The 14044-nt window shown below is 36.8% G+C and overlaps 1 protein-coding gene across 1 annotated transcript in view; it reads left to right on the forward strand.

Annotated features, from left to right (window-relative positions):
• Cut-1_13 (Cuticlin-1) overlaps positions 1 to 6584 on the forward strand; it is a 59147-nt gene extending 52563 nt beyond the window's left edge. The window contains exons 5-10 of the mRNA XM_029038039.2: positions 1466 to 2597; positions 2738 to 2913; positions 3444 to 3717; positions 3810 to 4107; positions 4179 to 4297; positions 4484 to 6584. Coding sequence (XP_028893872.1) covers positions 1466 to 2597; positions 2738 to 2913; positions 3444 to 3717; positions 3810 to 4107; positions 4179 to 4297; positions 4484 to 4635 — 2151 coding nt within the window. The 3' untranslated portion in view covers positions 4636 to 6584. The remainder of the gene's footprint in view (positions 1 to 1465; positions 2598 to 2737; positions 2914 to 3443; positions 3718 to 3809; positions 4108 to 4178; positions 4298 to 4483) is intronic.
• Positions 6585 to 14044: the final 7460 nt, after the last annotated feature.

Consider the following 14044-nt stretch of genomic DNA (forward strand, 5'->3'; position numbering starts at 1 on the left):
ATTAATTTTGGAAGCTTGAAATCCAGTTCTTTTAATAAAACAGCTTTCAAATTATATGCTGGTTAAACCGTACTTAATAAATTTAAAATTTGTTCAAAAGCTCTGAAAGTTTATTAGCATAAAGTTTTGGATTTATAAGATCAGACCCATATCTTATTTCAAAATTGTACTAAAAATTATTTTAAATATGAAACAACAAACCTTTCATAAAGTTTTAAGCTACAAAGCTTTGTAAGCTCGTGCAATCAAAGCTTTGTAAAACACAAATTTTACAAATATATTTTTCTTTATAACTATTTCTATAAAACATAAAACTTAATTTTAAGAACAGCCTTGAAGCTTTTTGAAAGCTTTAAGCTCAAATTTGAACTTTTAACTCCGATTCTAATGCCGAAAAGCTCTAAGGAAATTGTATATAATTTAAAAATGTACCATTTAACCATTATACCGCCCTCACGCTTTAATTCCATACCATTTGCTTGACCTCACTAAAGCGCTGCCAGCAACATTTGCACTAGGCAGCCGCATTCCATACCCATTTACCACACTGGCATCATGTTTCACTCGCTGTTCGCAACAATTCCGAAACAAATTGTTACAATATGCCACATAATGTTGCAGACTCCACGGTACACAGACACAACCAATTGGAAATGTTACTTTATACCGCTGCTCAATCAACGGCTTTTGCTAAACACATTTGCGTGTGGCAGTGTTTGTGGCTGCGTCTAACCTCAGCCTCAGTGGCAATCGAGTAGCATCCGTTGTGTGCCATGGCCTCACTTTCTTGCCGTTGCTGTTTGCGGTTCTTTGAGTTCTTTATGCCGTTATTTGGCATGACTTTACCGCAACATTGTCATCGTACGAATGCGGAAAGCGTGTGGCATGGTGGCGGAGAAGAGCAACCGCACTTGGAAAATCTAAATCAAGTTGGCAATCAAACGGACCTGTGAAATGTAATAAAAGTGTTGGAAAAAAAACAAAAAAAAAGCGACCACCGGTGATAATTTCAGCTTGGCTGTGTTTCATGTTGTGATTTTTTCTTCTAAGACAATGCTGATGAGCTTTATGAGGCTTTATGAAAATGGTTGTAGAAAATAAAGACATTAATTTGGAAGACAGGCCGTGTTAATGAAGCGGGTTTGAGGGGACTGTAGTGTCTTTTTAAATATAGCTTTTAAAGCTCTCACCACATAATGCATATATTCTTCGAAGCATGACAATTAGAGCACTGTGCATTCAAGCTTAAAATTTAGACGTTCTGGATCAGCTAATTTTCCTAGATTTTATTGCCGCTAAATTAATTTCACATAAGGCCAGTGAAGCCGAAAAGCACAGAGTCTCAACTGAAATTAGTTTTTACTAGATTAGTTTTGCTATTAATAAATATTACGTCAGCACGCCTCAAAGTCACACTTGTACTTATTGCACTTACACCCCTTTTTGTGTTGTCTTGTCTTTGCAGATGCGATTACTACACCGTCAAAGCACCGCCATCATGTCCGGTTGGACCGCGCCGTCCGCCAATCTGCGTTTTGTGCTCGTACTCTGCCTGGCTGTGGCGCTACTGCCCAGCCCCGGTGCGGCGCGCATGGCTTTCGAGAAGCTGACAGATTTCGATTTCGCCGGCACCACATACTACAGCGTGAAGAATCTGTCGCTGTACGAGTGTCAGGGTTGGTGTCGTGAGGAGGCCGATTGCCAGGCGGCCGCATTCAGTTTTGTCGTCAATCCATTGTCGCCATCGCAGGAGACACACTGTCAACTGCAGAACGATTCGTCCGCGCACAATCCATCGGCGGCGCCACAACGTTCCGCCAACATGTATTATATGGTGAAATTGCAGTTGCGCAGCGAGAATGTCTGCCATCGGCCGTGGGCGTTCGAGCGTGTACCCAATAAGATAATACGCGGTCTCGATAATGCGCTCATCTACACCAGCACCAAGGAGGCCTGCTTGTCGGCTTGTTTGAATGAGAAACGTTTCGTTTGTCGTTCGGTCGAATATGATTACAATAATATGAAATGTGTTTTGAGTGATTCGGATAGACGTAGCTCGGGTCAATTTGTACAGCTGGTCGATGCGCAAGGCACGGATTACTTTGAGAACTTGTGTTTGAAACCGGCGCAGGCGTGTAAGAATAATCGTTCGTTTGCCGTCGCACGCGTGGGTGTATCCGAGGAAAAGGTGGCACAATATGTTGGTCTCCACTACTATACCGATAAGGAATTGCAAGTGACATCGGAGTCGGCTTGCCGCTTGGCTTGTGAAATCGAAACAGAGTTCTTGTGTCGCTCATTCTTGTACCTTGGTCAGCCACAGGGTTCACAATACAACTGCCGTTTGTTCCATTTGGATCATAAGACACTGCCCGATGGTCCTTCAACCTATTTGAACCATGAACGTCCACTGATCGATCATGGTGAACCCATTGGTCAATACTTTGAAAATGCTTGCGAGAAGACCACCTCACCACCCGGCACTTTGGACAAATTGGACACACTGCCAGTCAGTCTAGACACCACCGAAGATCCCAACTTGACCAACATCACCAGAAATGACGTGAACTGCGATAAGACCGGCACCTGTTATGATGGTGAGTAGCTTTGGTCCACGACCAGAGCCTTACTGTCGCGTTATCGTGGGTTGCCGTGCAGTAAGGTTCATCCACAACAATGTGGCGTCATTTTACTAACCCCAAACGTTTCCTATATTTCTTTCCTTACATCTTCACAGTCTCCGTGCACTGCAAAGACACCCGCATCGCTGTACAAGTCCGCACCAACAAACCATTCAATGGCCGTATCTACGCTTTGGGCCGTTCGGAGACTTGCAATATCGATGTTATCAACTCGGACGCATTCCGTTTGGATCTGACCATGGCTGGACAAGACTGTAATACGCAAAGTGTGGTAAGTCAAACAAAGCTTTTTCTTATTAGTATGCAATATATTCCTATAAAATGAAGGCGGTATTCATTTCTGCCAAAAATTAAATGGATAAAAAGACGTCTGCGTAAAAGACTGAACCCACGCGCCGCTATAAATGCATCGATTTTTTTAGAGATTCTTCAAACTTAATTTACGTAAAGTTTGAAGTAGTCTTGCGTTATATAACCTTTCCGATATGAGGGTCCGTTATACCGATATCCGCCTGGCTTCCCGACCGAGACTCGATAAACCCGTGGTTTCCACTCATCCCTAGCCGCCCGTCGATTCCTCTTGGTAAGCCCGATCTATCGATTTTCTTCATTCTGCCGTCGATTCCTGTTGGTAAGCCTACTTCGCCTTCCGTCGTTCAGATGTAAAGGATATTTCATATATTTTTATATTTTCATATACTCGTGTTTTCTTGTGAAATCCGGGAACCATATATTTTTCTATTCCTCCTTTTTTGCGCAACCCCACCTAACCCACAAACCACCATTGCTTATATCTTTTAGACCGGCGTCTATTCGAATACTGTCGTACTCCAGCATCACAGCGTTGTTATGACCAAGGCCGATAAGATCTACAAAGTTAAGTGCACTTACGACATGAGCTCGAAGAACATTACCTTCGGCATGATGCCCATACGCGATCCTGAAATGATCCATATCAACTCATCGCCTGAGGCACCACCACCAAGGATTCGCATACTCGATACACGCCAACGTGAAGTGGAGACTGTACGCATTGGTGATCGTCTCAACTTCCGCATTGAAATACCCGAAGACAGTAAGCGAAACGACTTGCCTGGCAAAACGCGCCGAATGTCAACTAATAATTGGTTTATCTTTACCCTTTACTCCCATTTGATTTTGCTCAAGCTCCCTATGGTATCTTTGCACGTTCCTGCGTCGCGATGGCTAAGGATGCACGCACCAGCTTCAAAATCATCGATGACGATGGCTGTCCCACCGATCCGACAATCTTCCCCGGTTTCACCGCCGACGGCAATGCTTTGCAGTCGACCTATGAGGCCTTCCGTTTCACCGAGAGCTACGGTGTTATCTTCCAGTGTAATGTTAAATACTGTTTGGGTCCTTGCGAACCGGCTGTGTGCGAATGGAATATGGAATCATTCGAATCCTTGGGTAGAAGACGTCGTCGTCGCGCTGTCGAAAGGTGAGTGCGCCGGATTTCCCCATTCCTTGAGCCCCTTTGGTTATTTGTCTGTGCTATTTCTCTTTCGTTAGCAACGAGACCAAGGAAGCTGATGATGATATGAATATCTCGCAAGAGATTCTAGTCTTGGACTTTGGCGATGAGAAACGTGAATTCTTCAAGGCAGATCCCAGCACAGATTTTGCCAAAGGTAAATTGTGCTTTTACCAAATTTGCGCAGTTTTATGTGACACTGATTTTTTCTTACACTCCCTCACTCTCTCATTTCCGCTCACTTTTTGGTGTTGGTTTTTCTCTCTCTCACCCCATCTCTCTCATCCTCTCCCACTCGCTTTTTTTTGTTCCGCTCTCTCTCTCCCTCTTTTCTCCGCTACAGATAAGACCGTCACCATCATTGAGCCCTGCCCCACGAAGACATCCGTTTTGGCGCTGGCCGTCACATGTGCGCTTATGATTCTGCTCTACATTTCGACGTTGTTCTGTTATTATATGAAAAAATGGATGCAACCTCATAAGATTGTAGCATAAACAAAATATTAAGCAACACAAAAACCCACTCACACACACACACATACATATAAATTTACGAAAAAATAATAACTTAACAGAAGTAAAATAAAAAAAAATAATTGGAGCACAGGGGTATTGGACTAAATCAGTAAAAAAAGAGTAATTTTATGCAATGCAAAAAAATGATATTACAACACAAAAATTATAAAAATTAAGTTTTTCAAAAAAAGCTCGCAAAAAGCTCACTTTTGCACGAAAGTTTAAAGCTAGTAATTTTAAGTTTAAAATTAAACAAAGAATAATGCATTTCATAATATTAAGCTTAGCAAGAGTCTAAAACGAAAAGCTGGCGTGCCACTTTTCCCGGAATTTGGTGGTAGCGGGAGCTTGAAAGTTTTCACAAGCTTTGCATTTTCTCTAAAGGGGTAGTATAGGCCTAATGGCATGCAATGAATTATGCAATAATAAGTAATAAACTATATGCGTATCATAGTTTTAGTTTAAACATATAGAAGTACTTATACATATATATAAAAGCTCAGTGGAATAGAGCTTTTATTTAAAATGTTAGTCTTAATTATAATATTTCATTCCTACATACGTATTTATAACTACACACTACACTCTCATCCTATATGTTCCACAAAACTTATGCTATCGAATGTGTAACTAGAAGATCGAACGTGCTTTAGAAGTTTTGAAAAATGGATGGAGCTTTCGAACGACACAGTTGATTGATGCTAATTTATTGAAAACTTCATAAATGTATAACTCACTTAAAAGTTTTGAAGAGCTTCTAAAGCTTTTATGCTGCTGTGGAAGCTTTTTACGAAAAAAATATTAGTAATTATTTGAAATAATATTTCGAGTATAATAGGCATTTATTTATTCACATTTTTGAAACAAATAAACTTTTAATTATCTGCAAGGTGAAAGCTTTTGCTAGCTTTTAGTGAATGCCCTTCCAACTGATACCCAAAAATATTGAACATTCAATCATTTTCAATAATAGCAATTATTTTTAAAAGTAATATCAGTGAAAGCTCCAATGAAAGCTCATCTGAGAGAGTGAAAGCTCCAGTGAAAGCTCAGCACAAAGATTGAAAGCTCTTTCTTTACTTCTTTTAGCCATTTTCGTCTAAATTTTACACATTAGCAACATTTTAACCAACTAAAGCGTATCTCTTTATCTTTAATATTTTTTTTAGTATTTATCTAAAGCTTAACTATTTAGCAACAAGGCGCACTTTCTATGAGGTTCCGAAAACTAAATATTGTTTGAAACTATTATTGTCTCAAACGCATATTTCGGAACCTACTTATAGAGATTGGAGCTTTGACTAAAAAAAGAACATAACAAAACATATTTAATTTTAAATATTTATGCAGACTTTTTACTTTTACTTTCGCGTTTATTTATTTAATTGTATTTAATATTTAACTAATTTATATTTAATGTCTAAAATAAATAAAAAAAAACCTACTCATTAAATAAAAAAACTGTGCTTATTTATATTGCATTTATCAAGCGAAAAAAGTCGAAACGAAAAAACTTTTTTTTTAAGAATTTTAGCAAATTTTAAAACATAACCTATAAAAGCTTAAATTACAAAATATTCAGCAAGTGTCAATACCACTTAATAATTAATGCTTATACATTTCATGCAACTTATTTATAAGTTTGTAAATAAGTTTAATAAAATAAAACAACAACAATACTTAAAACTCAAATTGATTAAATATTTTTTGTTTGAAAGCGATAAAATTTTTAAATTTAAATTAAAATAAAATTCTACACCGCAAATAACATGCGTAAGTGTGAGGTTGCCTTCTAGACATATGCATATAAAGAAAATAGTAGTTATTATTTAACTTTTATAAAGCGAAAATGAAACTGTAATAGGTGAAGCTAATTCTTAAAAATAAATTTGAAAAATAAATAAAGTGAATCTTTATAAAAAAACATATTTTAAGGAAATGTCTTTTATTTTAATATTTAAGAAAAATACATAATGAGAAAAAGCTTTCAGAGACGGGCTGAAAAGCTTTAAAGAATATTTAAAGAAGCTTTAAAAGCTTTTAAGAAAAAATGCAGCTTTTGTGAACTTTTTGAGCTTTCTTCCAAAGTCTTAAATGCTCTAAGTTGCATTTGAATGATTTTATTACAGCTCAAAGCTCAATTCAAATATAAACTTTAAAAAGCTTTCAGGCATGCTGAATTGTAAAAGCTGTCAAACATAATATTGCTTCAACTATGAGCTATAGTAGGTAAAAGCTTTTTGGACGGTTGCTTAATCTAAAAGCTTGATAAGATAATTTTACAAAACTATTGTTTCTAAATGAACTTTCAATCGCTTTCACTTCAGTGTATATAAAATACCATATCATGCGATTATGCTGAATATCTATATGCCAGATAAGCTTTCAAATACTTTAACATCAGCATGCTTTTAAAATCCATATAATGCTACTTTTGCAGTTTTCAATTATTGAATTTATAAAAAAAACCGCATTCGATGAAAATCTATTTTAAATTTGTGAAAGCTCTAAAGTTTCATTGCAAGCAGACCCTAAGTTCAAAAAGCTTTTGAAAATTTTCCAAACCTAAGGCATACAAAGAAGTTACATAAGTTTGAACGATTAGGAAAGCTCATAATAGACTTTCGTTACTGTTACAGGCAGTTGGTGAAAGTTCAAGTTCATGAAAGCTGCTTCATAAAAAGCTTTTAAGTTCAATAAGCGCTTGAATATAATGAAAGCACTTATTGTGTTAAAGAAAAGTTAAAAGTAGAAAAAAGCTCGCTCTGAGAGCTTTTAATTGCACTTTCAAATTGAATTTTTAGAGACATTTAATAAAGCTAAATAAATCTTTTAGATTTATGTATATGTTTAGAAGGCAACTATTGCTATAGCTTTCACTTTTCCACTAAATATGTGCAAAATTAGCTACCTCAATACTCATTACTCAAATTAAATAAATTTGCAATTTCAAGAGCGAAGAAAGTAAAACAAATTAGTTGAGAGTCATCTTGAAAGACTACTGAAAAACGACTGAAAAGAATAACCAATTTCAATGAAAAACTATTTAAAGTTTTGCAAAAAAAGCTCAATGAAAATTTAATGTATGTCTGCATCTCAAAGTATTGCCAATTTGCTACCGTAACTAATCAAAGCAATTTCACACACTTTCCACACAGACAAAAGGCGCACAATTGAAAGTAAATACCGTTTGAATTTATGCGAATCATTCAAAAATTTTATTTGCATTGCATAGAATTAGATTGAAATTGCAAAACAAATGGAACGAAATCTATTTCAATTGAGCCATAAATTTAATGGTTTGCAAACTAATTACACGCTTTGTCGGCAGCGCGTCTAATGCGATTGATGGCAGTAGGTGAGCGCGCAAAATTATACGCACATTTGCAATAAAGGTGTATGAATAAGAAAGCGTAAAGCCATAAACTTGGTAGTAATTGTGAGCGAAAATAAATAAATAAATGAATGAAAAATAGGTGAAGTAGAGTATGTATGAAATGTTGTTTGGTAAGCAACATGCATTCAAATTAGAATAATTACTGTCACCAGCACCACCATTAATTTTAAAATTACATTACTGACCATATTCTATTCTATCAATTTTACATAATTCTATTACCAATACTTTTACAATTACATAACAGTTATCAATACATTTGGAATTATTTGGAAGATTACAATTACTTTCATTAATTACAAAATTATCCATTATAATTACTAGTGCCATTGCCAGTTACAATTATACTTCCGAACAAAACTACCATTACTTCTGAAATTAGAATTACCATTACTTTTACTATGTTGTTTCATCATTACAACCTATTCCTATTTACCTTCCTATTTATCAAAACCTCTATCATTACCAGTAGCACTATTACATGGCTAAATTTTTTCTATATTAAAATTACCATTACAACTACCATTGCTAAATAATCTAAGTCTCATTACCTTAAAATTGTAATTTTCATTACCAGTATTTTTACTCTACACTATTATCATTATTAATGTTTTTCATTGCAACTAGCATTAGATATCCACATCATTACTTTTACAATTACTGATGCATTATAATTACCATTAAAATTTGCAGTACCATTTCAATCATTAGTTTTTAATTTCAGTATCAAAAATTAAATCACCATATCATTTTAATTTTTATTTTGCAAATTCAAATTTTCATTACAACTACCATTACCTAAATAATCTGAGTATATTATTTCAATTACTTTATAATGGTCATTTCAATTACCATTACTTTTACACTACACCATTATCATTATCAATATTTTCCATTGTAAGTAACATTACATACCCGTATCATTACGATTACCATTACTTATGCATTACAATTACTATTACAATTGCAATACTATTCGTGTGATTGCTATATACTTCCAAAGATCGTTACTAAATTTCAGTTCAGGTCTATGTTATGAACCATCGAGGTTTTCAGATGGTACCAAAAGCTCAGGCGTCTTCAAGATTTTTTCCTGGAAAATTTCCAGAGCTACGAGAAAACATTATAGCTCTCCTTTAACAAGATTAAGTCAGTCTACAAGTATTTGTAATGGTGGATTCGACTTCCAAAGCTTTCACGTCACTAAATTTAGATTTCAAGAGCTTTCCTAGTAAAAAGCTTGATTAATAATAAATGTCAATGTGATCATTTAACATTGAATCCCAGCACTCTTAATACTATGTCACTATATCAAATACTTCGCGATATAATTACCAAAAACATGATTTATAAGTAATTGTAAGGGTGAATACGCCTTCCAAATCTTTCACCTCACTAAATTCGGTAGATTTCAAGAGCTTTGTTATAAAAAGCTATATTGATAGAAAAACTTTAAGGGTGACCTAGGACTTCTTTATTTCATTATTCTTAGTACGCATCCAAGAAATCTGAGAGCTCAAAGCTAGACTATTGAGCTATGGTCGCCATCCAACAATCTCTATGTTAACTTCCTCCATCCATATTACGTCACTACATTTAGATTTCAAGAGCTTTCCTAGTAAAAATCTTGATTAACAATAAATCTAAATGTGATCATTTAACATTGAAACCCAGCACTCTTAATACTATGTCACTATATCAAATACTTCTTGATATCATTACCAGAAAACATGATCTATAAGTATTTATAATGGTGAATACGCCTTCCAAAGCTTTCACGTCACTAAATTCGGTTGATTAAGGGTGACCTAGGACTTCTTTATTTCATTATTTTTAATACACATCCAAGCAATTGGAGAACTCAAAGCTAGACTATGAGCTGTGGTCGCTATCCAACAATCCCTATGTTAACTTCCTCCATCCATATTACATTTTCGACTTCAGACTACAAACCACTCCGAGAAAAAGGTAGGAAGCCGCTAATTTTCCACTGCAATTAGTGCCTTCCCCGACACCTTCGTTTTCAATGCAAACAGAGTTAACATCTTTCAGAAAAAATGATCCGGAAAATTAGTCATACTTCCTTCAGCTATGACGCCGCGCGCCTGCCACTCAACTCGCCGGTCTATAATTGCGATCATTAGGCGCCTAGCTAAGCATGAAAATAAAAAGTTGAACTGCGCACCTTCAACGCTGCACTCAAACCCATACATTTGTATGTAATTTGTACATATATAGCGTCATTCTGCCCTGCCACTTAACCAATTATCCGGTCACTCATTGACTTCATACCTCATTCGAGCACTTGATCTCTTCATTGCGTTTGCGTTCTTTGCTGTATTTAATTTTTTATTTTATTCTTCACTATTTTATGATATTGACCTCACTAGCCTTTGCATTGTTATTGCTGTTTGTGCACATTCAATGTTGGTCTAGATCAAAGATTTCCTATTGTGGGTGTGTCAATGGGCCTTTATGTTTTCCTGTTTGTTTTCTTTTTGTTCTTTCGCTTAAAGAAGAACGCAAAACAGCCGCAATTTGTTTGTTTTTTTTTTATTTTTTTGTGCCTCTCAACTTTCAACTCTTATTTTTAACTGTAATTGTTGGGCATTTCATAGGCCTCACTGCCGTGGCCACTCCTTGGCCTTTGCAAAAGGTAAGCTATTTTTCATTTTATTTGGAAGAATTATTTCTTCAAACAATTGCTAGTTACTTTAAACTGGGTGTGTGGTAGGTTGAGCAAGAGATTTTGCTATTCAAATTCTTTGATATTGCAGTTAAATAGAAATATTTTTTTTTTATTTGAAATGTTTCAATTTATATAATTCATCATAGTTGAACACAGTGACCGCTTTGCCCTTCTAGTCAATGTTGATCACATCTTGTGAATCTCTAAAACGATACCAATGCAGTTGATAGAACAGACTTCGTCTATTACTGTTTAACCGGCTGAAGTCCACTGTTTCGATTGTTTATCTTTGGTCCTGTTTCTGATCTCTTTGGTGGATCTAGCTATCGTTTCCAAAAGACTGTCATCATATTGCCCTTCTCCCGGTAGTCAGTATAGGTCACACTTCATGAAACATGAGAAAACATTGATTGACCTTTACGGTCGATAAGATTGACTTCATCATATTCTGGTTTGCCTTAAGTCCACTGTTTCGACTTTTTCTTGGCCTCAGATCGATTTGCCCTTCAGCAGAAAAGTTGTGGAAGATCACATCTCGATCGAAAAGACAGTCGTCATCTCCTTCAAGTTCGCTGGCTGAAGTACACTGTTTTGACTGTTCCTCTGGTATCTGGTGTGTTCGAAAGGACCCATTTTTCATCCACGTTCCTGAAGGACTGTGACCGCTTTACGCTTCTTCAGGTAGTCGATGGATACCACAATTAGTGAATCCCAAAAAACACACGTCGCATCTTTAAGGTTAGTAGGTCTAAGAACGTTTTCTTCTTTCTGTTCGCTGGGTGCAGTCCACTCTTTCGTTTGTTCCTCTGGTCCCGGGTGTGTACTGTGTACATGTGTACTGATTGATCCATCTTTCGATGACTGGAACCGTTTTACCTTTCTCCAGACAATCTCTTGTGTAACCACAAAACATTGTATTCGCCATCTTCGGAACGGAACGGTGCCTAAAATCCATTGTTCTGACTGTTTTTAGTCTCCGTTTGGTTCTAGTGGATCCATCTTTCGTCAACGGTCACAAACAGAATATGATAATCCTACGGATTCCGTTGTGAAGTGGTCTCACTGTTACGCTTGTTCACTGGAATAGTCAAACGCGGCATCCATTGCGCCAAAAGCTATTCAAGAAAAGATATGATCCAAGTGATCTTTTGAGATACCTACCGTCTCAATTATCTCGTGGACAGTCACTTGACGGTCTACCGTTCGCAGAGATCGCAGACTTTCGACACCCGCCAGAACTTAGCATCTACGTCTACGCAATGAGTAGCTGTTTTCCTGCGACTAGTTGGGATAGGTTATTATTAAATCAACCATCATATAGCGATTCCTCTCTGCAGCGTCTACAGTGACCTCCTACAAACGCCGCATGTTCTACCGCTCTTTCTCTACTCACTTTGCAATCGTTCATGCCACTGTAATTTTCTGCCACCAATTTGCATTGAATTGTAATTTTCATTAATAATTTTGTTTGCTTATTTTTATTGAACACAACAACAATAAGATCACCTCCACTGCCATTAAAAATCACTTGTTGTTGTATCCTCTTTATAATGTAGCAATGATGTACTTTAGTGGCACTTATGGTGAGGTTCGTCTTGTCTTCATGCTTCTCTTCTTCCTATAATTGGCAGTGTGCCAAGACCAGTTATTGGTATGGCAGAAATAATTGCCACCCATAAAAATAGAATTCACAAGTATTACAGAAATGAGCGTTTGTTGGTCGGACAATATTTTTAGAACATGAATTGTAAGACTATAAGAATGTCTTGAGGGTACAACAATTTTACTTGGTCACTGTGACTTTTTGATGCTCGGCGGTAGTGATTCAGTTCTCTTCTGGACAATTGTTTTGGTTCAACTGAGGGACTGAGTCTTAAAGCTGTAATTTTATCAGAGTTCATAGCCTTGGACTTTAGACGAATAAAGTTCAGATGTGGGGGATCAAGGTCGATCTTCCAAAATAGACAGGATAACGCACCGCGTACAAAGCAACTTCATGTCCGTTGGAAGTTGGAAAAAATTCGCAACAGCAAGGGGATGTCTACAGTCTCTCAGAGGAATTTGGATCGACGTGGCGGTGCTGTTTAAGGAATACTTTTAGCCTAGGACAGATCCTGAATGTTTTTGGCTCTCAGTTTGTGGGACGTTGTAAAGACTATTTGTCTGTAAAACATGCTCGATTGTTTCAGTGATCCAGTGGCCAATAAGGGTATCTCACCTGTATCCTTACTTAAGTACTTCTAGAGGACCTCTGAGGTCAAGTTGTCTCAGAAAAGAATTTTATTATGCCAACTCTATAAATCCGAGAACTAATAGGATTCGTATGCGTTTATCTTAGACGTCTTCTGAAGATGGTGCACGGTCTCACTCTGTCAGAGATACTCAGATTCTTCTTCGGTTATCCCTGTAAGTCTTAGTGAGTTTTGCTCGTCCCTGGGTTGCCAGTCTTGGTTGTCGCAGATTCTTTGATGTCTTTTAGCAGATGTTCTCGGTATGCTCGTACCTCGTATGTATGCATGTATGTATCGCTCTGTACCACAAACAGTTGTGCGTTGGAATGTAATCAAATGTCACCGAGACAGAGTGAAAATAGGTCAATCTTTGGTTATGCTTAACGCGCAACAACGGCACCACTAACAAGAACAACAACAACACAAATGAATAACACGCTTACATGGCTTAAGAATGGCGTAAAGATTGAGTTAACACAGAGTGCTAAGAACATTGTTAAGCAAAGCAAAAACAATAGTAGCAAAATAATAGTAATCTAAAGCTGAGCAAATCTCAAGCGGAACTTTTTGCTGTAGCCAACAACACAACAATAACAATAACGGCATACAGCTATTAGCTGCTAGCGGCTAGATTGTCAGCTTGATGAGCAAACACAACAACAACAAGTGATTATCAACAACAAAGACGCTGTGATTTCAAACAAACAAACATTTGTTGTTGTTGCGTCTCAAGTCTAATTCTTAAACTACTTGGCTGCGTATACAAAGTGAACGGAAGCTCTTAATCCGCAGCGACGCGCGCGAAATCTGCAAGCTATTACATACATACACATACATATGACACATAACTTGCTGCACAATATGTAAAAGAAATCACTGCTTTTACACAATTACAATTTAATTGCGTTGAATGGGGAAAAATGTGGGTCAGCACATTCTTAGACGGCCGTTGGCAAAGGAAATGAATTGAAAATTTGCTCAGCTGCTTGTGGTATCTAATAATAGTGGTTCAGTTAATGTCAAATATAATATCTACAATTATTATAATGAATTTTGTGAAAAAAAAAGTTT

This window comes from Zeugodacus cucurbitae, chromosome 5, assembly GCF_028554725.1.
Source record: "Zeugodacus cucurbitae isolate PBARC_wt_2022May chromosome 5, idZeuCucr1.2, whole genome shotgun sequence".
NCBI classification, from domain to species: Eukaryota; Metazoa; Arthropoda; class Insecta; order Diptera; family Tephritidae; genus Zeugodacus; species Zeugodacus cucurbitae.